Source organism: Eschscholzia californica, unplaced genomic scaffold (assembly GCF_041429995.1).
Source record: "Eschscholzia californica isolate CP2 unplaced genomic scaffold, dmEscCali1.0.p SCAF_1, whole genome shotgun sequence".
Lineage (NCBI taxonomy): Eukaryota > Viridiplantae > Streptophyta > Magnoliopsida > Ranunculales > Papaveraceae > Eschscholzia > Eschscholzia californica.
Window position 1 is genome coordinate 29015095 of NW_028238198.1, and position 21332 is coordinate 29036426.

The following is a 21332-nucleotide window of genomic DNA, read 5'->3' on the forward strand; positions in this document are numbered from 1 at the left end:
TCTTATTTCATTATGTATGTTATATTTGTACGATTTAGAAAGTGACCGCTAACTGTTCGGTAACTGAACGCATCTCCCTGTATATATTCCATCTGCTTATAGTTTCATTGTAATTTGAGTGATTTTTCAACACATGCATTATATCAATATATAACACGCTTAAAATAAAACAAAATGTAGGTTGAAATGGTGAGGCATACTATTAGGACGACGTCGTCCATTTTTCTCTCTATGATGGATGGCTCATCATGGTCCTTCACCACAGGTGTCGACCTGTTTTCTCAATTATTTATGTTATATAACATGAGATTTATACACCAAAATAAATATAAGCTCGCACTGGCGTATAAATAACATCAAAAGTCCTTTAAAGACCATGAAACCAAAATCAAGTTACAAGGGGATGATCTAAATAAATCCACCCTTTCAAACTTATGACTTATCTACCAAGTAGAAGAAGATGGCCCATGAAAAATAAGAAGGTTAAGAGATAACCATCGTTTTCATGTGTCTTTCCAAAAGAAAATTAACCCCACAATTGGAAGTTACAAATTAATAAAGCTCCATCAGCTTGCAGATTCTAGAGAAAGAAAATGAGAGTGCTCTATAAATACAATTACTTAGACATCTCTTAGCTACTAAGCATCCTAATAAGTATCACTCTCTTTCTTCATCCTTTCCTTCTATCTATAAAATCTAACTTTTCATCAAATCATTTGTCATTCTTTTGGATTCAATATGGAATTTTACACCTACCCATCTCCTCCTTCTACTTCTAACTTATCTTCTTCTTCTTCTTCTTCTTCTTTTACTTATTTACCTTCATTATCTTCTTCTTTTGGGATATGGGTTGAAAGAATGAAGGAAATTTGTTGTTCTGCCATATTAACTATTCTTGGAAATGTCATATCTGCATTATTTACCTTATTTTTCACATTGGGTTAGTTTCTCTTTTCCTAAATTCACTTTCTTCTTATTGATTTTGTCCATTCTTGTCTGAAAATCTAGGTTCGATAACTATTTTCTATTCTATCCACAATACCTTTGAATGGCAATGAGTTAGGTGAAAATTTTTCTAATGTGGGACTTACATAAATTAAGCAATTGGGGATCGCTATTATCTTTTTATGTACATTTGGCATGTTCTTGAATAGAATTGCTTATATGGGTATCTATTTTTTCCCTTGGATTTTGAAGTACTTAGAAGAAAAAAACTGTCTTTTTAGAGAAATTTGAAGTTAGGATTGACCATGGAGTTAATGAAAGCACCATTTTGTTCATTTTTAATGTGTTAATGGTTTGTTTGCAGTTGGTTCTGTTTTAGGAGCCATGACAGGAGCTTTGATAGGCCAAGAAACCGAAAGTGGGTTTTTTCGTGGAGCTGCAATTGGATCAATTACAGGAGCTATTTTCTCGCTTGAAGTTTTTGAATCATCTCGTTTACTCTGGCAATCTGATGACACAGGATTAGGATGTCTCCTTTACTTGGTATATAAGTTGTAGCTTAGTACTTTAGCATAATTTTATCGAATTCAATCTTGATATCTGAAACCAATTGTGGGTTACCCAATACAGATTGATGTCATTGCTAGTCTTCTAAGTGGAAGACTTGTTAGAGAGCGAGTAGGTCCGGCAATGCTTACTGTGGTACAGAGTCAAATGGGTGCCATTGAAACAAGTTTTGAAGAAGCTTTCGATATTTTCGAGATTGGTGGATTGAAAGGGTTGTCAGAAGATTTAGTTGAGAAGATCCCAAAGATCAAAATAACAAACAAGAACAATGTTGACGCTTCTGGGGAGAAGATCTGTTGTTCTGTGTGTCTTCAGGTAATACCAACCTCATTCCACAATGAACTTAAATTCTACATCAATGAGATTAAATACGAAGGAACTTATACTTCATATTCGTTTGTTTTCTTGTTCTTTTTTCAGGACTTTCAGCATGGAGAGACGGTTCGAAGCTTGCCACAATGTCATCACTTGTTTCATCTTCCTTGTATCGATAAATGGCTTTTGAAGCAAGGTTCTTGCCCACTTTGTAGAAGGGATCTTTAGTTCTTTCCATACTGTAATTTGCAAGATGAGAGTTATCTTTCTTGAGGTGTTTCATTTTTCTACCCCAAATCACTATGTTTTTAGTAGTTTTTAGTTATACCTTGTGTAATAGTTGTAATCTCTTTTTTTTTTATTATGTATAAAAGATTTTGAGTTTCCTTTTATTCATCTTCTTTCTTTGTTCATTTCCCGTAGAAAAATGTCTCTTTGCTAGACCACTATTCAGACGGAATCCCAGCTGGAGTATGTACCCGGACAAGATTTAGAGAGAGAAAGTGATTTACTTTTTCTTTCTGAAACTTGCCCGACCAGGAATCGACCGAGATAGTACTTAGGGTCTATCATATTAACATTTTAAGTGATATATCTGCATTTATATCTGGATAAAACTACTCTCGAGGAGGGCTACAACTAGATCCTTTATGACAAACAAAAGATGGACTTACTAAATTGAAGTTATAATGACAAGAAAATAAAAATAGGACTAGGGAAGAAGCTCATCTATTTTCAGATGAAAATGCTTTCTTAGAAAGGAAGAGAAGTTGATGTTGAATTATCTAGCTAGGTTTGGTCTTGAGTTCCTGTCAAAGAAATGTAGTTGAAAAGACTAAAACATGTAGAATGCAGATGAATAATTTCAAAAAACTTTGGTGGGTCATATTGATTGATATTTAGGTTTCTGAATCTATACGAAAACCCTAACGAAGTATTTGACATCGGTGACAGGTATGCAATTAAAATAAGTATATCTAGACTGAAATTTGTAAATACAAGTTAGGCCGGAAGTTTCTTTCATCAAAAAAAAGTTAGGCCGGAAGTACTAAAAGTGAAGTTTTTTCTTGGATATTAAAGTCTGGTGGGGAGTCGTACATCTTCCAAGTTCTAAAGTGAAGTTTCTTTGCACTGAGTAATGCTAGGGAATAACAAAAACTAGGCAGACTTTTGGACAGAAATCTGTCGAGTTTTATAGGTCAGAATCATTAGAATCACAACAATACATATATGATTTATGCCCAGAGTCCGTCTGGTCTTTCTTGTTCCCTACCATTTTTCTTACACAAGTATTTACTGAATCTAAAGGCAATTGTCTTCAATGAGTACATGAGAGAGTAAATGACAAGCAGAAAATGCACTCTGGTCATTACATAAATAAATTAGGTATCCATTACAAAAAGTTTTTGTCCGAAGACTTCTTAATGAAAGAATAGTGATGTTTAAACACCTAAATATTGCTCTGATAAAGTGTGGGTAGGGGGGAGGAGACAGAACCCACCCATTTATTCACTCAGGATAACAATATGGCATGAAATAACAGAAGAAGATGCACCATGCAGTTTAATTTAAGCTACAATAAGATCACAGGAATAGATTTTCTTCACTTGATCAATTAGAGGCTTCCCGACTGTAGAATGCATCTAAGGTCTTTGCTGGGATACGGTGAAGAAGCTCACGGGGGAAGATTCGGAGTAATGTCCACGCCAAATCAAGAGACTGGAATATGTTTCGGGTATCGTAAGCTCCTTGTGCCACAAACTTCCTCTCAAATTTGTCTAGGAACTCGAGATATAGCTGTTTTTTTTCCGAGAGAGATATAGCATCAGACAGTGTTTGATATAACAATGAAATAGAAGCTATGATGTGAATGTTTATGTAGATGTGTGTGTGTAAGCGTGTTTACGTTTGTGTCAAATATGTTCAATTTGGGACAGGAACCGATTTTTATTGTGAGGCAACCTATGAAGTCCTAAGCGTGAGCATCATTGGGCTCGGTATAGCCCAAGCTAGGTCTTAAATGCGCAACTCTGCCATCATAGACTGTTAATGTCATCGTTAATCAGAAAGCGGCTAGCTGGTCAAAATCAAACTTTAGTTGGGAGATGGTAAGATGGAGTAAGGTAAAAGTAAAAGAATACCAAGTCTTCAGATGAAAGTGCTTCTTCTCCAACCACTGCTTTCATTGCTTGCACGTCCTTTCCAATAGCATAATTTGCGTATAGCTGAAGAAATAAGATCAAGAGGATGCGTGAAAACTTGATCCTAAAGCGAGTGGCGGAATGGACTTACAATATATCAGCACTAACTGCTAACCTGATTGGAGACATCAGAATGGTCTCGGCGAGTCATTCCCTCTCCAATAGCACTCTGTGACCAATACCAACAGCAGAAATTCAATAAACCATTTGTAATTTATTTATCAGTGAAGAGGAGATCCAAACAAGTATCAAGAACTCAAGCAAAGCGGGTGTTCTATATTATGTAACAATCTTACCTTCATCAACCTTGAGAGTGATGGGAGGACATTGATTGGTGGGTATATCTGTTGAATAAAATCGGACACTATGTCAGTTCTATGACCAACAACTAAAGAGCACAGTAAAGTAGTAACTGGTTGCAAATGGAAACCTAAAAGGTAAACACTGATGAGATATGGAGATTTGGATTTTCGACCACAACTCTCACCAGAGGAATAGATCACATTTAAAATCTAAAAAGAGTCAAAGATGTTGATCGTATATTTAGACTGTTCATATATCCCATGAAAATGAAAGTTGAGATGTCAGCCAAATTGTACTTCGAGCTAAAACATCCCGCCATTAAATTTTTTGAAAAACAACTTAACCACACTTTTTTCCCATATGATGACAGTGCATGGTTCTGACTAGTAATTTTCATCCTTATTTCCAGTTTGAATCTATATAAATATACAAGAATTGCATTGTTGGTTCTTAAGAACTAAGGTAGAGACCGAAGGGAAGCTCCTTTTCGAATTACACTTAAATATCACTAAGAACTCAATAGCAAATGAAGGAGATGTTGGATGCAATCATGCAATAAATTTACCTGTCGATTGTGAAGCTGCCTATCAATGTAAATCTGTCCCTCAGTAATGTAACCAGTAAGATCGGGAGTGGGATGAGTGATATCTAATTAAATGCAAGAAAGATTAGATATAAACAGTGTCCATCCTAAACAAGTTAAATTTGCAGATTGTATAATTGCTAAAGTACCATCATTAGGCATAGTTAAGATAGGAATTTGTGTGATTGAGCCCTTTCGTCCTTCAATACGTCCAGCACGTTCGTAAATTGTTGCCAGATCTGTATACATATACCCAGGATATCCACGTCTACCTGGTACTTCCTCTCGAGCAGCAGATACCTGTCGCAGAAATTAGCATTTGTCTTCAGAAATTATATGATCATCCAATTATATTACGCAAGTGTTTCTTCGTTCATGTGAAGGATACATTGTAGAAAAAAGTAGTCAGGAACAGTGAGTTTGATTAGAAAGTATCTGAACGGTACATCCTGAATGGTAACATGACGATGGACAAATTACCTCACGAAGTGCATCTGCATAGGAACTCATATCTGTTAGAATAACTAAAACATGCTTGCCACATTCATAAGCCAGATATTCTGCAGTAGTGAGAGCAATTCGAGGAGTGATGATGCGTTCAATAGTGGGATCATTGGCCTGTACAAGAGCAAAACATTATCAGAAAAACAGATACACTATAATAAGAGTAGGATTCACATTACATAGTAGAACAACATTCAGAAGATTGCAGTACCATGATAATGCAATTACTTCATTAAACAAATTTACCAGGTTAAGGAACAGGGTCACTCTCTCCATTGATCCGTTTTCCTCAAAATCACGCTTGAAAAATTGGGCTGTTTCCATGTTCACACCCATAGCTGCAAAGACGATGGCAAAATTGTCCTCTTCTCCATCCTGCAAATTTGTGATATTTTCAGATTTGACATGATATGAAGTAGCATATAGTACCAAAAATAACAGCCTAGTGGATGTCTTTGAACAGCATGTACTATTGAGTTTCACAACATCAATTGTGAAGTTAACTCCTTGGTATTGCTTTGCAAAAAGAACAACTGTGCAAAGAGAAAAGTGTACGCCCTTGTTTAATCTTCAACATCACTAACAGAAGAAGGATACTCTGAGTACCAGGTGATATTAAATTCTTGTAGTAAACCCTAAACCTATATCAGTTATAGACTATTATGACTTACAGTTTTCCTGCATCCAATAATTAGCTTGGTCACTCATATCAGTACACCAACAACTAACTGTGGTTTCTAAAAAGAGTTTCAGTGCGTGTACCTCCAAGAGATTTTCAGTCTTCTCCAATCGCTTCACAAGTCCAGCCTGACGACAGATTTGAGCAGCAATTTCATTATGAGGAAGACCTGCGGCGGAGAAAAGAGGGATCTTCTGTCCTCGAGCAATGGAGTTCATGACATCAATTGTTGAAATCCCTGTCTGAATCATTTCTTCAGGATACGTTCTCTCACTGGGATTGATAGAACTTCCTGAGCAAGACAAAGAAGAACATAAGATCAAGTCATAAACAGAATACACCCATTTTAAGATTTCGTGAGGAAGCTCAGGCTGAAGTGCAAAACAGTGACTTCAAATAGCTCACCAGATATATCCAAGTAAGCCTCGGGCAGAATAGGAGGGCCATTGTCAATCGGTTTCCCTGACCCGTTGAAAATTCGTCCAAGCATGTCTAATGAGACAGGAGTTTTTAGAACCTGAAAGTCAAATTTGAGCAGGATGAGAAAGCCTGTGCATAGCGAAAGAATTACTTAAAGATTCTCTTGCAGAGGGAGAGAGAAAGAGAGATCCTATACCTCTCCTGTGAATTGAACGGTTGTGTATTTGTTGTCAATTCCTGATGTCCCTTCGAAAACCTGGATAATAAAAAGAAAGTCTATTTAGACCTATATGGTATAAGATGCACGACCATGAAACATGACCATGTAAAGGGACTCCAACATATGATGCATAGAACACTTCAAAACCCTTAAACATAAGTTAGCAATGATGAATCTGAGAAAGATTGACAACCTGAACCACGGCTTTCTCTCCATCAACTTCTAGAACTTGACCACGTCGAGTTGTTCCATCTCCTAATCGGATATTGACAATCTCTTGATATTTGGGACCCTGAAATGATATATAGGTAAAATTAAGACAGTGCAAACACTGACACTAAACACTTAACAATAATTTATAGTGAACAGAATAACAAAGAACATAAGCAGAAGGAGAAAGCAACAAATCCCACCTTAACTTTCTCTAAGATAACAAGTGGTCCTGCAACTCCAGAAACAGTTCTATACTCTGCAATTCACATAGAAAAAGATTGATTAACAGTTCATTATAGAAAATCAGTTCAAATCTTAGAGCATGTCCAACCCCAGCCGGGCTGAGGCCATAAATTCAAATTTATGGCCTCAGCCCCCCGCTCCAAGCCCAGCCGCTTGGAGCGGAGGCTGGGGCTCCTCATTCAGTCGCCCCTAACATTAGGGGCGACTGAATGGAGGCCCCAAGTGACCGTTGGGGCCCCAACGGTCACTTGGGGGACAGATCTGGCCGTTGGTTTATCCAACGGCCAGATCTGTTTGTTTTTTTTTTTTTTTTTTTAAACAATTAAAAATAATTAAAAAATTATAAATAACTTAAAAATCAAAATACATTTTTTGTAATTCTAATTAGTTTTAATTTTTTTTTTTAAATTCTAGAAAAACATAAATATTAGTAATTAAAATACATCCCACCAAATGTCGGTCCCCGAATATATTTTTTTTCGAAAAATAGTTCAAACACGTATTTTATATATACATAAAATCACACACGTTTTTCGCACACCAACTAAAAGTGCACACACGCGTTTCCCACATGAACAAATTTTCGGCCTCAAGAGAGGCTGGGGCTGGAGCTGAATTTTAGAGGCTGAGCTGAGGCCAATAATTTTAGGTGAAAAAGTGGTTTTTTCGGCCTAAGACAGGCTGGGATTGGACTTGCTCTTAATGAACACATGTCCGTAAACTAGAAAGGAACAAACAATGCAACACCGAAAAGGAGGAACCAAAATACAAATGTAAACAACTAGATCTACAACAAAACAATGTCTGCCCTTCATCTTCAAGATAAAACGACTTAATAGTTCGATAACAAGGACAACGACAACTTACCCATTCCAATCTCCAGAGATCCCTCCTCCAAATCATTTTGTAAGCCACCCATATTCAATCTGATGGCATAGGGAAATGTTAATATAGATAAAACACTCTTACAAACTATTCACAATGAGACTAACTTGTCAATTAAATTACATGAGAAATCAAGTAGTTCAAGCTTCTTAATCAATTGAACCCGTTGACTTAGGCATAATAGCTTAATCAGAGGAGATAGAACATGATTTTGAGAAGTTAAGCTAAAACCCACTAATCTGAAGAATGCAAAGACGAAACTTTTCTTGCAATCAAAAGTCAATGGCATCAAAGGGTAGAGAAATTAATCAAATTTCGATTTTTTTAAGAGAAAAATCAATTTGGGTATCTAAATGAATTTTCTAAGAACTCTCAACAGAGATCTTTTCATTAGTAGATTTCCTACAGAAGTAACGGGAGGAAAGACCTAAATGAAAAAACACAATGCAATTCAACTAATCGATCCAACAAAGAAAACAAAAGAGTTGATCTATTAGGTCTTCCTAGTAAACCAACCAAAAATGCAATTCAAACACCAAAAATCGAAGTTGAAGGAACGAAAAAGATGTAAAAAGATAAGATCTTTGTAGTAGAAGGAAAAGGGTTTACTTACTTTGATCGTTCCGGAGTGATGGAGATCGATGTGGAGAGCGAAAAAGAAGAGATAGAGAGAGAGAGAGATCTGGTGGACTAGAAAAAATAAACCCAAAAATGCACAGCACGTAACTCTATATACTGTGCGCAATTATTTAGTTTGTTTGTATAGAAATTAGACTACGATCCCACTCAAAGAAAAAGTTAATTTCGTTTTGGCCCTACATTTGTGGCAGGCTGATTTGGCTCATAAGTATCAGACAGTTCGATTTGGTTACGTAAGTATCTGACAGTTCGATTTGACTCCCTGTAGTGTGTAATTGGCCCTAATTTTTGCCAAGCATTTGCTTTCTACCCTTATGACATTTTTATAATTGGTGTGCCGTTTAAAGAAGCATGCTGACCTTGAGCACTGATTCAATTTTCTTCGCGAAACGGGTGAGATTCTGGAGGCACCCTGAATTACTCCCCTCGCTTAATATTTTCTGTTTCACTCTTTAAGATGTCACGCGAGGATATAATTGATAACATTGGTTGGCAACGTCTTCTTATGATTCATTAAGGTTTATTAATCTTGTAGTATACATTTTCATTAAGTTCCTGTCATTTTTGTAGATTTATAAGATTTTCACATTGACCAAAATATTTCATTCCTATACTAGCGAAATTTCCACTTAAATCAAATTTAATTCCTTGGTTTTATGTAGTTCATGTTTCAGACACGCATTGCTCGTGAGTAATATTAGGAAATGATTTTTGTTCCGCCCACATGATCGCATGTACTATTGGCTAATAAGACAATGGGCAAAATTATCACTTTACCCTCGTCTTTCGTGAGGCAGTCATGTAGGACGTCAACTCGGGTTGTACATGATCATCCTTCTTAAACACTGATAGTCATTACGATGACATGGATACATCAATGAGATGTGATAAAGACAATAACACAAATAAACTACTTTATTTATACCTTTAATAATCCGTTTATTAAACTATGAATTTCACCTCTTTTGGAAATCGAACCTAGACCTCCAGGAGTTTAGAGTTTATGTCAACACTATCGACCATTCGGCCGACTAAATTACCCCTTCACATGACCATCGAGAAACAACACATTTTAAAACTCAGACTTCAGTCAGATTTTATACCTGACTCTTAAAAGAAAAAAAAAAAAAGCAGTAACCTTAGTTTGTTTATGTGGCAATCCAAAATCATGATTTCGGTGTCGTTTCGCAACACTAAAATAAGTAACTTTTTTGCTTATTTAAGTAGAAAAGTAAAAAAGTTAGTTTAGTAACATGAAAACTTCTGACTTCACTGAAGTTAAAATTTGACTTTCTTTTGAAGTTAAAATGTTTAGCTTTTGACTTCAAAGTAAAGTAACTTATGTACAACACATACATAAATTTTACTTGACGAAATTTTTTTCTTCGTCTACATCCACTCCACCACCACAACTAAACTTCTACCATTCCATTGTACCTCCACCACCACCTCAACAACAATTGCACCTCCCCCGCCACCATACCTCAACCACCTCCACACCTTAACCACCACCTTCGCAACTCCACCTGCACCACCACCACCACCATACCTCCATCACTAACACCACTACCACACCTCCACCACACCACACCTCAACTACAACCACCTTCGTACCTTCACCACCACCACTGTACCTTCACCACCACCCACATATTTTATCCACCATCACCACCACTATACCACCACCACCACCAAATCTCCATCATTACCACCTACATATCTTATCCACCACCATACTCCCGTCACTACCACTCACATACCTTATCCACCACTACTACCATACGCCCACCACCATCACCACCATATCTCAACCACCACCACCACCATACGCCCACCACCACCGTACTTCCACCACCATCATCATACCTCCACCAACCATCACCATAGCTCTCTCACCGCCACCGCCACTGCCATCATCATTCCTCTACGACCACCATCATACCTCAATCACCACCAAACCCCATAACCATACCTTCAAGGTACCGCCACCACCACTATCACTAATATCACCGCCACTTCGTATACAAGAATAATCGTGAAAATCACAAATAAATTCATTAAAATCAAGTATCTTTGTGAGTAAAAGAAGAATAAAATTATCAAAAGTAAATTGGATTAACAAACTAACTTTTTGACTTTTTTCCTTATAAGTAACAATTTTGTCAAACAAAAATGATGTTATGCCCAGTTGAATCCCGGCCTCAATCCCGACGGGGTGACTTGGCAGTCCAACCGGGCATGCATCATGAGTTGGAAAAAGCAAAAAGCTGGGAGAATTTGCTGTTTCGTCTTTGATCCCTCCAATTCATGCCTATTCAAAATAGGTCCTTTTAGTCAACCCGGCTTTTATTACTCGACCAGGTTATTTTCTAGGGCAAAAATCGATTTTGCAGTCCAACCGAGGAATTTGGGAGCAAGCAAAAAGCTAGGGTTTCATTCTTCCCTCTTTCATCAAACTAGGTAAATTCCAAATCTCTTCTTCCCTCTTTCAAATACATCTCTCTTACCTACCTATTTTTCTTTGCTAAATCTCTATACAAATTTGTAATTTTGTCTTTCTCTTTACAAATTTTGGAGCAAAAAGCTAGGGTTCTTCATTCTTCCCTCTTTCACCAGACTAGGTAAGTTTCAAATCTCTTCTTCTATCAAATACATCTCTCTTACCTATTTCTTTTTGCTAAATCTCTATGTCTCTCTCTCTCTACTAAACAAGGCAGATTCACAAATGTCAACTGAGGTTTAGTGTTACTGTTAGACTCAAATTCGGCTATTATGCTCATTCGACGGATCTATTACAGGATGTTTTAAACTAACATATATGACTTTGCCATAAATTGATTTATGTTTGTCTTAAACCTTAAATATCACTAGTTAGGAATATAATTTGGGTTTGTTAACTAATAGTTAATATGTATATCACTACTATTCCTTCTTCGATTTGCATCCTCTTTCAAATATGTTCATCTTCAAGTAGATTTCTCTTTCCACAATTTTAAATTTATGGCAAAACTTAGGGTTAGAATATTAATGTGTCTTCTGTAGTTGCGCAGTCAAGTTTCACCAGGAATGTGATATACCTCTTTTGTGATTACGCAGTCCAAACTAAAAGAGAAGTATCATATCTCAACTTCTATTGCTGAAGTTGTAATATTTGTTGATTTTGATGAAGAAATTGATAATTGGTTGAAGGTGTTTGGGTCAGTTTTCTAACTCTGTCATAAACTAAACCATTACTAAGAAGGTATGGATTTGAAAAGGAAATGGAATCAAACAGTCAAGTAACACGTGTTTGTTATGAGATAGTTCATGTTAAAACATATTATAGTTCCTGTTGAAACCAAATGCAATGTTATTGAGAGTTGGTTTACAATAAGAGAACAATCTTACAACATTAACTACCTCCATAATCAAATCAACTGACAAGAACAAACCATTGCTCAAACTAGAACCCTAAGCTCGAAAAATCGGAAATCGGGACTAGTCGGCAGACCCGGGCCTAGCTACTAGTCGGGACTACAACGGGACCAGTCGGATTTAATCGGTTAACTTAATATATATATATATATATATATATATATAATAGATACTTGTTAAGGGTCTAAAACACTTTTAGTTGATAAAAGAAAAATGTCTTAAACTGTTCTTAAGGGTCTAAATTATTTATTTAGACAATTATATGAATAATGATGTGAGGATTCAGATTTTCAAATTATTCTTATTTATTTTAGGTTTACATATAATAATGGTAGCCTAGAAAGACTTTATCTTTCCAAGAAAATTAGCTGACCCCCTATCTACCCCAACAAATTTCCTAGGCTGCAATTAAAGAGAGAGTTCTAGAGAGTGGTAGCCTTGAAAGACTTTATCTTTCCAAGAAAATTAGCTGACCCCCTATCTACCCAAATAAATTTCCTAGGCTGCAATTAAAGAGAGAGTTCTAGAGAAAGAAAGTAAAAAGGGTTACAACTAAAAAGAGAGTTCTAGAGAGAGAAAGTAAAATGCAGTATTTTACCCTCTCTCTCTTCTCAAAAAACGAACTGAAAGGACTCATGTAAAGAAGAAGAACAAGAAGATACCATCAAAATGAAAGAAGATACCATGAAAATTGAAGAAGAACAAGAAGATACCATGTAAGTTCAAGTATATAACCCTAGAAAACTCTTCATTTATCCCTCGGGCTTTAACTGTCTTTTTTTTGTTGAGAACTTGGGTTAAAAAAAAAAATTCATCTGCTGGCCATGACTGAGTTAGTCGGCGCCTAGCCGACTAGCCGAGTCGGCCTTAGTCGGCTTTCAGGCGCCGGCTAACTCGTCTGGTGAAATCGACTAGGACTCGAAGTCCTAGTCGAGCGGCTCCATGCCGCATAGCATGAAGGCGGCTAGGCGCCGCTTTTTAAAGCATAGCTAGAACCCAATGGCATTTTCAAATTGAGAGTTGGTTACAATAAGAAAACATTAGGAAACAAATTCAACTTCAAAAACACCAATCTCTCAATGATGCGTGTTAATTCCTTGTCTTTAAATAGCTACCTAAACAAAACAATACATAAAAAATGATACAAGAAAGTTACAAATTCATCCATATCATTACAGTACAAATTTTAACAATACAATACAATATAAAACAGATATTCTAAAGTTAAGCTGCCGGAGATTGAAAATATACATTACCGGAACACTACATTAATCTCTCCTAACAATTACAACTTCCATATGGAATAATGATGACACGTCATTTGAGGCATCAATTCCTGCTTTCGTTCAACTGGGACGAAAACACTATCTTGGGTTTTGCAGGGTCTTATGGGAATCACATTGTGCGCGACAACGAGTGTATTTTTGCCAAAACCACGACAGATGGTGAACATCTACATAGTCCTCCTTCACATGAGTCTCTTCTTCACATCACTACATTACAACATCGATATGGAAAAGTCCAACCTCTATATCCTGCAGCAACAAGACTCCCTTCGGTTGGATTTTGCTGCTACATAAAAAAAACAAGTTAATAAGAATCCCATAATTTTATCCCCTTACCAGCAAATTAGTAACAACATAGTAGACGCCAACTAAGTTGTGCTCTAACAACACAGTAGACCCAAATTAGTAACAACACAACAAATTAGTACAACAAATTAGAACACACAATATTATGTTTGTGCCTGAAATTAGAAATACAAGATTCAAATTCTTATCTTAGATTATGCAGTAATAACCAAGAAAAATGTAACTGATAATTCTCATCTTCTAGCTAGGACTTCAAAGCTTCTTAACAGAAGTCTTAGATCTATATATGATATCACAAACAAGGGTAAAGAGTAGAACAACAAGAGCAAATAACCCCCAAAACTAGGGCAAATTCAATAACAAAACATTCATCAAATCAACAACTATCACATTAAAAATTAGGCCAAAATAATATCTATAACTAAGAAAATCAGTTACAAAGCAAACTTAAGAAGAACAAATCGAAGAGAAAAAGGTACAAGAGATAGAAAGATGTCTAATCTTTGAACTTTACTCACCTGTATACAATGAAGCCCTAGTTGGTGACGACTTCCGGCTAAACCTTCCCAAAAACCGAGCTTAAAAACCCCTAAAAATCGAGCTTCAAAACCCTAAAAACCCTTTTCGTTGATGTTTGGAACGAAGAAACCTAGCTTTTGAATCATATTAGGGCAAAATCATAAAAATTTCTCCAAAATTTCATATACAAATAAAATCAATTTAGGGCAAAACCACAAAAAGTTCTCAAAAACTAAAGTTGAAAAGATAACAACAAAGTACCTTCAAACCAAGATGTTGTTAGGAAGTGGCGGGATGCCAACACCAAGCTTGAAATCGAACCTAAGATGAAGCTTGGGTTTGCAGAGAGAGAGATGTAAACATGGGCTATGTTCATGCAAGGCCCATTCGCCAATTTTCATGAACAAGGCCCATTAGTATGTCCCATACAATATGACCATGTATAGACTTGTTGGGCTAAAGGTTTGTTGGGCTCATAAAACTCATTCATGTATTGAATCTATGGACACTAAATATGTGTTGACAAAAAGGCCCATCTATAAGCATGAGGTGTATAGACTAATGAGGTGTGTTGTCTTGTCTTGTGTCTTGACACTTAATGGTCTAGTTGTTTGACACATAAGGGACACTTGTCTTGTGTCTTGACACCTAATGGTCTTGTGGCTTGACACATAAGGGACACTTGTCTTGTATCATGACACCTAATGACACCTAATGGACTTGTTGCTTGACACATAAGGGGACACATGACACCCATGTAGTAACTTGTACAAACTCTATGATGGATTAGAGACTTGTATAAATAGAGGTGGAGAATAAGATGGAAAGCTATGCTCTTGCTCATTAACTCAAGCTAGTATCTCCATCACTAGTGCTTGAAGAATAGAAGAGAAAAGAGTATACAAGTTCATCTTCTAGTAAGTAGAGAATTAAGGAGTTAATCTTATACAAGAAAGGAGCTTATATTGGTTCAAGTTAAAAGTTATTTCTAACCTCTACAATGGAGAAAGGTATGTAATTATTTCATGTTAATAATTACCTAATGTTCATATTTCCATATTGATTTTGTGACAAACATGAGTCCCTAGATTCTTGTGTGTTCATGAGAAGATTTTGAATTGCTAACTTGTCTCATGAACACTACTTATAGAATGTATAACATGTGGTATCAGAGCTATGGGTGTGGACTTCATGTTGGTTCAAAATCGTTTTGACAAATTATCGGATTTTAAATCTATGTTTAGTTGCCATATTGGAAATAAATTTTAAGAAGCTATATGAGTTGATTTTTGAAACTTAAAATCCTTTGTATTAAAGAACTCATTTAGTTTCATAAAAGCCTCTTTTGTGTTGGTTCAAAGTTATTAAAACCACTAATGAATTTTGGTTTTGATTTAAGAAAAACCTTCTTTATGTGTTTTTATCGCCTTTCGAATTTTCGATAAAACGAGCCAAAGGTTAATTTTAGAACTTGTAAGAAGACAATATTAAAGTTCATTATGTTGGCTAATTAAAGTTTTGTTATAGTCAAATAATTGAAATATATGAAAATTGTCTTTTATAAAAGTTTTAAATGAAAATTTGACATAAGAATAAAAGTTTAACCATGATATGTATAATTAGTGAAAAGGTTGCCAAAGTGACTTTTGAACTAATCTTACATATCTAAGAAGGTTAATTAACGTTCAAACTTATGTCGAGTAATTTGCATTAAACTACTTCGATAACGTGTAATTTTTCCAAAGAAGAATTACAAGTTGATTGAATATTATTGTTAATGCTTTGTACCATCTAATCAACTTGGTTCTATTGCCCAAAGGTGATGAACCCTTTTGTGGTTAGACGATACACTAATGGACTCATTTATGTATGATATTTAAATGATGAATGGTATGGTATATATCTTAATTTAGACCGAAAGGATAAATTTTGATATAGTCAACTTGCTTATAGTATATTGTCTAAATGTTTGCAGTATCTGCGTCGATATCCCTACATTCGCAAGCTGCGTCTATTCCCTTGCTTACTGGGTCAAATTTTTCAGAATGGAGCGAACATGTCAAGTTCACTTTAGGTGTTCTTGATATGGATCGAGCCCTTATGTCTGATAGACCTGCTACTCTAAATGTATCAAGTAGCACTGATGAGAAAAATTTGTTTGACGCTTGGGAAAAATCAAACAGACTAAGCATGATGTTTATGCGAATGACTATTGCAAGCAATATAAAGTCATCCCTTCCTCAAACTGATAATGCTAAAGACTTCATTAATGCAGTTGAGGAGAGATTTCGTGCAGCCGATAAGTCTCTAGCTAGCACGCTAATGGCTCAACTCACTACCATAAAGTATGACGGCGTGAGAGGTATGCAAGAGCACTTAATTGAAATGACTAACATTGCGGCGAGACTTAATGGACTTGGTATGAATGTTGAGGAGCCTTTTCTTGTTCGTTTTATTATGAATTCCTTGCCTCCTCAGTATGGACTATTCTAGATGAATTACAATTCACTTAAGGAACAATGGAATGTGAATGAACTATCTAGTATGTTAGTTCAAGAGGAGACAAGGTTAAGACAACAAGAAAGTTTCTCTACTAATCTTGTTACTCAAGAAGTGAAAAGAAAGAATTGGAAGCCCAAGAAAGGTAAGAAAGTTGTCGCACCAAAGAACCATGAACCTGCTTTAGCTCCCCAGGTTCATATTAAGAAGAAGGAATTCAGATGCCATTTTTGTAGAAAGATTGGACACTTTCAGGCAGATTGTCCAAAGCGTAAGGCTTGGTTCGAAAAGAAAGGTGAGCAGTTAGCTCTTGTATGTTTCGAATCAAATCTTGTTGAAATTCCTTCTAATACTTGGTGGCTCGACACGGGCGCTAATGTTTATGTTTCTAAAACGATGCAGGGCTTTGTTTCAAGTCGAAACCCAAGTCAGACTGAACGTTTCATTTTTATGGCAAACCAGATTTCCTCTGAAGTTTTATCTGTTGGAACCTATCGTTTAAAACTTGATACTAGTTGTTTTTTGGATTTGTATAATACTCTTTTTGTTCCAACCGTATCTCGTAATCTAGTTTCTATGTTTCAACTAGATCTTTTGGGTTATAAACTGTCTTTAGGTAATCAACGTTTTGACTTGTATAAAAATAAATGTGTTATAGGTTCTGGTGTTTTATATGATAAACTTTATAAAATCAGTCTTGATAATCAGTTTGCTGAATCTATTTTAAGCCTGCATCCTAATGTAAGTTTTGGAATTGAGCATAAAATGAATGAGAACTCTAGCAACTTGTGGCATAAAAGATTGGGGCATGTCTCCAAAGAAAGAATGATGAGATTAGTGAAGGATGGGATTTTGTCAAACCTAGACTTCACCGATTTCGGGATGTGTGTCGATTGTATAAAAGGAAAGACAACAACACACACCAAGAAAGGAGCCACAAGGAGCAGAGAACTTCTTGAGATCATCCATACTGATATTTGTGGACCTCTCTCCATTTCATGTTTTGGTGGAGAGAAATATTTCATCACATTTATAGATGATTTTTCACGTTATGGGCATATCTATTTGTTACATGATAAATCTCAGGCAGTAGCGGTTGTTGAGATTTTTATCACTGAGGTTGAAAGACAATTAGATAAAAAGGTGAAAATCATCAGGTCACACAGAGGTGGCGAATATTATGGAAGGTATGACGAATCGGGACAACATCCTGGTCCGTTTGCTAAACTCCTAGAAAAACTTGGCATTTGTGCACAGTATACAATGCCAGGAACGCCTCAGCAAAACGGTGTTGCCGAAAGGCGTAATAGAACTCTAATGGATATGGTTAGGAGCATGATGAGCAACTCTACTTTACCCATTATGTTATGGGGTGAAGCTCTTAAAACTGCTGCATATGTCTTAAACCGAGTTCCTAGTAAGTCAGTTCCTAAAACTCCTTTTGAGTTATGGACTGGTAGGAAACCCAGTTTAAGGCACTTTCGTGTTTGGGGTTGCGCAGCAGAAGCTAGAATCTATAACCCACAAGAAAAGAAATTGGACTCAAGAACTATCAGTGGGTTCTTTATTGGATACCCTGATAAATCCAAAGGGTATAGATTTTATTGTCCTAACCATACCACTAGAATTCTTGAAACTGGCAATGCAAGATTCCTTGAGAATCATGAGAATAGTGGGAGTACTGAACCACGAAATGTGGTTATTAAAGAAGTAAGGGTAACTGTTCCCATACCCTTACCTATTGAAAATATTGTTGTTCCTCATGAAAACTATCCAACTGTTGATAGTGAACAACAATTGATGGACCCACAATCTCATGATCCAGTAGAGTTACGCAGATCTCAGAGAATAAAGAAGTCTGCGATCTCTTCTGATTATTTAGTATATCTTCAGGAATCTGAATATGACATTGGGACAAGTAAGGAAGATCCAGTTTCATTTTCACAAGCAGTAAATAGCAATAATTCTTCTAAATAGATTGATGCAATGAATGAAGGGTTGGAATCTATGAAACAGAACAAAGTCTGGGATCTGGTTCAATTGCCCGAACGGCGTAAGAAAATCGGGTGTAAGTGGGTCTTCAAGACCAAACTCGACTCTAAAGGCAAAGTTGAACGATATAAAGCCAGACTTGTTGCAAAAGGTTTCACTCAGAAAGAAGGCATTGATTATCATGATACATTTTCGCCTGTATCAAGAAAAGACTCATTTAGAATCATTATGGCTTTAGTGGCTCATTATGATCTAGAGCTTCACCAAATGGATGTGAAAACAGCTTTTCTAAATGGGAGTTTAGAGGAAGAGGTCTACATGGAGCAACCAGAAGGTTACTCAGAAATGAGTATGGAACATATGGTGTGTAAATTGAATAAGTCAATATATGGACTTAAGCAAGCCTCCAGACAATGGTTCCTTAAGTTTAATGATACCATTGTGACCTTCGGATTTAAAGAAAACATTGTTGATCAATGTATATATCAGAAGGTCAGTGGGAGTAAGTTCATATTTTTGATTTTATATGTGGATGACATACTCCTAGCCACTAATGATCTTGGTCTACTGTATGAAACCAAGAAATTTCTCTCTAAGAACTTTGAAATGAAAGATATGAATGAGGCAAAATTTGTGATCGGGATCGAAATTTTTCGAGATCGAAAACAAGGTCTACTTGGTTTGTCTCAGAAGAGCTATATCGAAAAAGTTTTAGAGAAATTTGGCATGAAGGATTGTGCACCGACTGATACACCAATACAGAAAGGAGATAAGTTAAGTCTCATGCAATGTCCTAAGAATGACTTGGAAAGAAAAGGAATGGAAAGTATTCCTTATGCTTCTGCAGTAGGAAGTCTTATGTATGCGCAAGTTTGTACCCGTCCAGACATTAGCTTCGCAGTAGGAATGCTTGGTCGTTACCAAAGTAACCCAGGGATGACTCACTGGAAAGCAGCAAAGAAGGTGATGCGGTACTTACAAGGAACGAAAGACTATAAGCTTACTTTCAGAAGAAAATATAATCTGGAAGTAATAGGTTACTCAGACTCCGACTTTGCTGGATGTACTGATAGTAGAAAATCCACTTCTGGATATGTGTTCCTATTAGCTGGAGGAACGATATCATGGAGAAGCATTAAGCAAAGTATTTATGCATCTTGCACAATGGAGGCTGAGTTTGTGGCATGTTATGAAGCCACAATTCATGCTTTATGGCTGCGGAATTTTATCTCAGGACTTGGACTTGTCGACTCTATTGCCAAGCCGCTGAGAATTTATTGTGATAATACTGCCGCAGTATACTTCTCTAAAAATGATAAGTATTCGAACTCACGAGGAAGCAAACACCTTGAGCTCAAATATCTTATTGTAAAAGAGGAGGTTCGGAAACATACAGTAATTGTAGAACATATTAGTACCATGTGTATGGTAGCTGATCCACTAACTAAGGGTTTGGTATCTAAGACCTTTAAGGAACATGTTGCAACGATGGGTCTTAGTAATCCTTGTATCGTAGTGGATTGATATGTATGTAAGTTTCTACAAATACTAATTGAGATCTCATGAATGTTATGTTTCCAAATTCTTGTTTACTCATATGTGCATAATCGAAATGAGTGAAAGTGACAAGAATAGTCTTGATTAGACAGGAATAGTTTTAATCAGACATAGCTGAATTGAAACAAAACCACTTATGTACTTGGTTTTCTATCTAATCTCCAATGAATGGTAATGTCAGGAAGTTGCTAATGTCGTGGTATATGGAAGGAAATATGTCGCTTTAAGACATGTAACCGTTATGACTCGCATTAGTAGCCTACCTGTTAATAAGATTGTGTTCACTAGATATGAATGGAGTTATTTTTAAAATGCGCGCATATATGTTTTTTGAGCCTCAGCCTTAACCAATACATTTACTAAAAGTTTTAAATGATCTTTGAAAACCTAAAATTTTGTTTTCAATTGTACGGTCCAAGTGGGAGAATGTAAACATGGGCTATGTTCATGCAAGGCCCATTCGCCAATTTTTATGAACAAGGCCCATTAGTATGTCCCATACAATAAGACCATGTATAGACTTGTTGGTCTAAAGGTTTGTTGGGCTCATAAAACTCATTCATGTATTGAATCTATGGACACTAAATATGTGTTGACAACAAGGCCCATCTATAAGCATGAGGTGTATAGACTAATGAGGTGTGTTGTCTTGTCTTGTGTCTTGACACTTAATGGTCTAGTTGTTTGACACATAAGGGACACTTGTCTTGTGTCTTGACACCTAATGGTCTTGTGGCTTGACACATAAGGGACACTTGTCTTGTATCATGACACCTAATGGACTTGTTGCTTGACACATAAGGGGACACATGACACCCATGTAGTAACTCGTACAAACTCTATGATGGATTAGAGACTTGTATAAATAGAGATGGAGAATAAGATGGAAAGCTATGCTCTTGCTCATTAACTCAAGCTAGTATCTCCATCACTAGTGCTTGAAGAATAGAAGAGAAAAGAGTATACAAGTTCATCTTCTAGTAAGTAGAGAATTAAGGAGTTAATCTTATACAAGAAAGGAGCTTATATTGGTTCAAGTTAA

At 36.3% G+C, this 21332-nt stretch overlaps 2 protein-coding genes, 1 long non-coding RNA gene and 1 pseudogene across 5 annotated transcripts; 2 read left to right on the top strand and 2 right to left on the bottom strand.

Moving 5' to 3' along the window:
* The first annotated feature begins 499 nt into the window (after positions 1-499).
* LOC147565826 (NEP1-interacting protein 1-like) lies at positions 500-2219 on the top strand. Of its 2 annotated transcripts, XM_086652313.1 has the most exons (4): positions 500-940; positions 1310-1488; positions 1576-1827; positions 1933-2219. In XM_086652313.1, the coding sequence occupies exons 1-4, from the start codon at positions 739-741 to the stop codon at positions 2053-2055; spliced, it is 756 nt and encodes a 251-aa protein (XP_086508439.1). In that variant the 5' UTR covers positions 500-738; the 3' UTR covers positions 2056-2219. The 2 variants fall into 2 exon arrangements, with proteins under 2 accessions (XP_086508439.1, XP_086508438.1); XM_086652312.1 differs by having other exon boundaries at positions 583-940; positions 1576-2219.
* Positions 2220-3169: 950 nt separating this feature from the next.
* LOC147565827 (V-type proton ATPase subunit B2) lies at positions 3170-8895 on the bottom strand. Its single transcript, XM_086652314.1, has 15 exons — positions 8692-8895; positions 8061-8119; positions 7151-7206; positions 6931-7029; positions 6714-6773; positions 6503-6614; positions 6181-6389; positions 5665-5793; positions 5395-5532; positions 5064-5214; positions 4897-4979; positions 4325-4372; positions 4144-4197; positions 3969-4052; positions 3170-3624 (listed from the first exon to the last, which is right to left on the bottom strand). The coding sequence occupies exons 2-15, from the start codon at positions 8110-8112 to the stop codon at positions 3439-3441; spliced, it is 1461 nt and encodes a 486-aa protein (XP_086508440.1). The 5' UTR covers positions 8113-8119; positions 8692-8895; the 3' UTR covers positions 3170-3438.
* A 4533-nt stretch (positions 8896-13428) lies between these two features.
* LOC147565828 (uncharacterized) lies at positions 13429-14596 on the bottom strand. Of its 2 annotated transcripts, none has more exons than XR_015237372.1 (3): positions 14504-14596; positions 14242-14372; positions 13429-13703 (listed from the first exon to the last, which is right to left on the bottom strand). It is a non-coding gene; the product is annotated as an uncharacterized LOC147565828 (long non-coding RNA). The 2 variants fall into 2 exon arrangements; XR_015237373.1 differs by having other exon boundaries at positions 14242-14376.
* Positions 14597-19430: 4834 nt separating this feature from the next.
* LOC147565829 (secreted RxLR effector protein 161 pseudogene) lies at positions 19431-20257 on the top strand (annotated as a pseudogene).
* The last annotated feature ends 1075 nt before the right edge of the window (positions 20258-21332 follow it).

Coding starts and splice junctions, on each gene's coding strand:
- LOC147565826 (XM_086652312.1), top strand. CDS start 739: ATGGAATTTTACACCTACCCATCTCCTCCTTCTACTTCTAACTTATCT. Junction 941..1,309: donor TACCTTATTTTTCACATTGG/GTTAGTTTCTCT, acceptor GTTTGTTTGCAG/TTGGTTCTGTTTTAGGAGCC. Junction 1,489..1,575: donor TAGGATGTCTCCTTTACTTG/GTATATAAGTTG, acceptor TACCCAATACAG/ATTGATGTCATTGCTAGTCT.
- LOC147565827 (XM_086652314.1), bottom strand. CDS start 8,112: ATGGGTGGCTTACAAAATGATTTGGAGGAGGGATCTCTGGAGATTGGA. Junction 5,533..5,664: donor TGACCCTGTTCCTTAACCTG/GTAAATTTGTTT, acceptor GCTCTTGTACAG/GCCAATGATCCCACTATTGA. Junction 4,053..4,143: donor ATTCTGATGTCTCCAATCAG/GTTAGCAGTTAG, acceptor TTATTTCTTCAG/CTATACGCAAATTATGCTAT.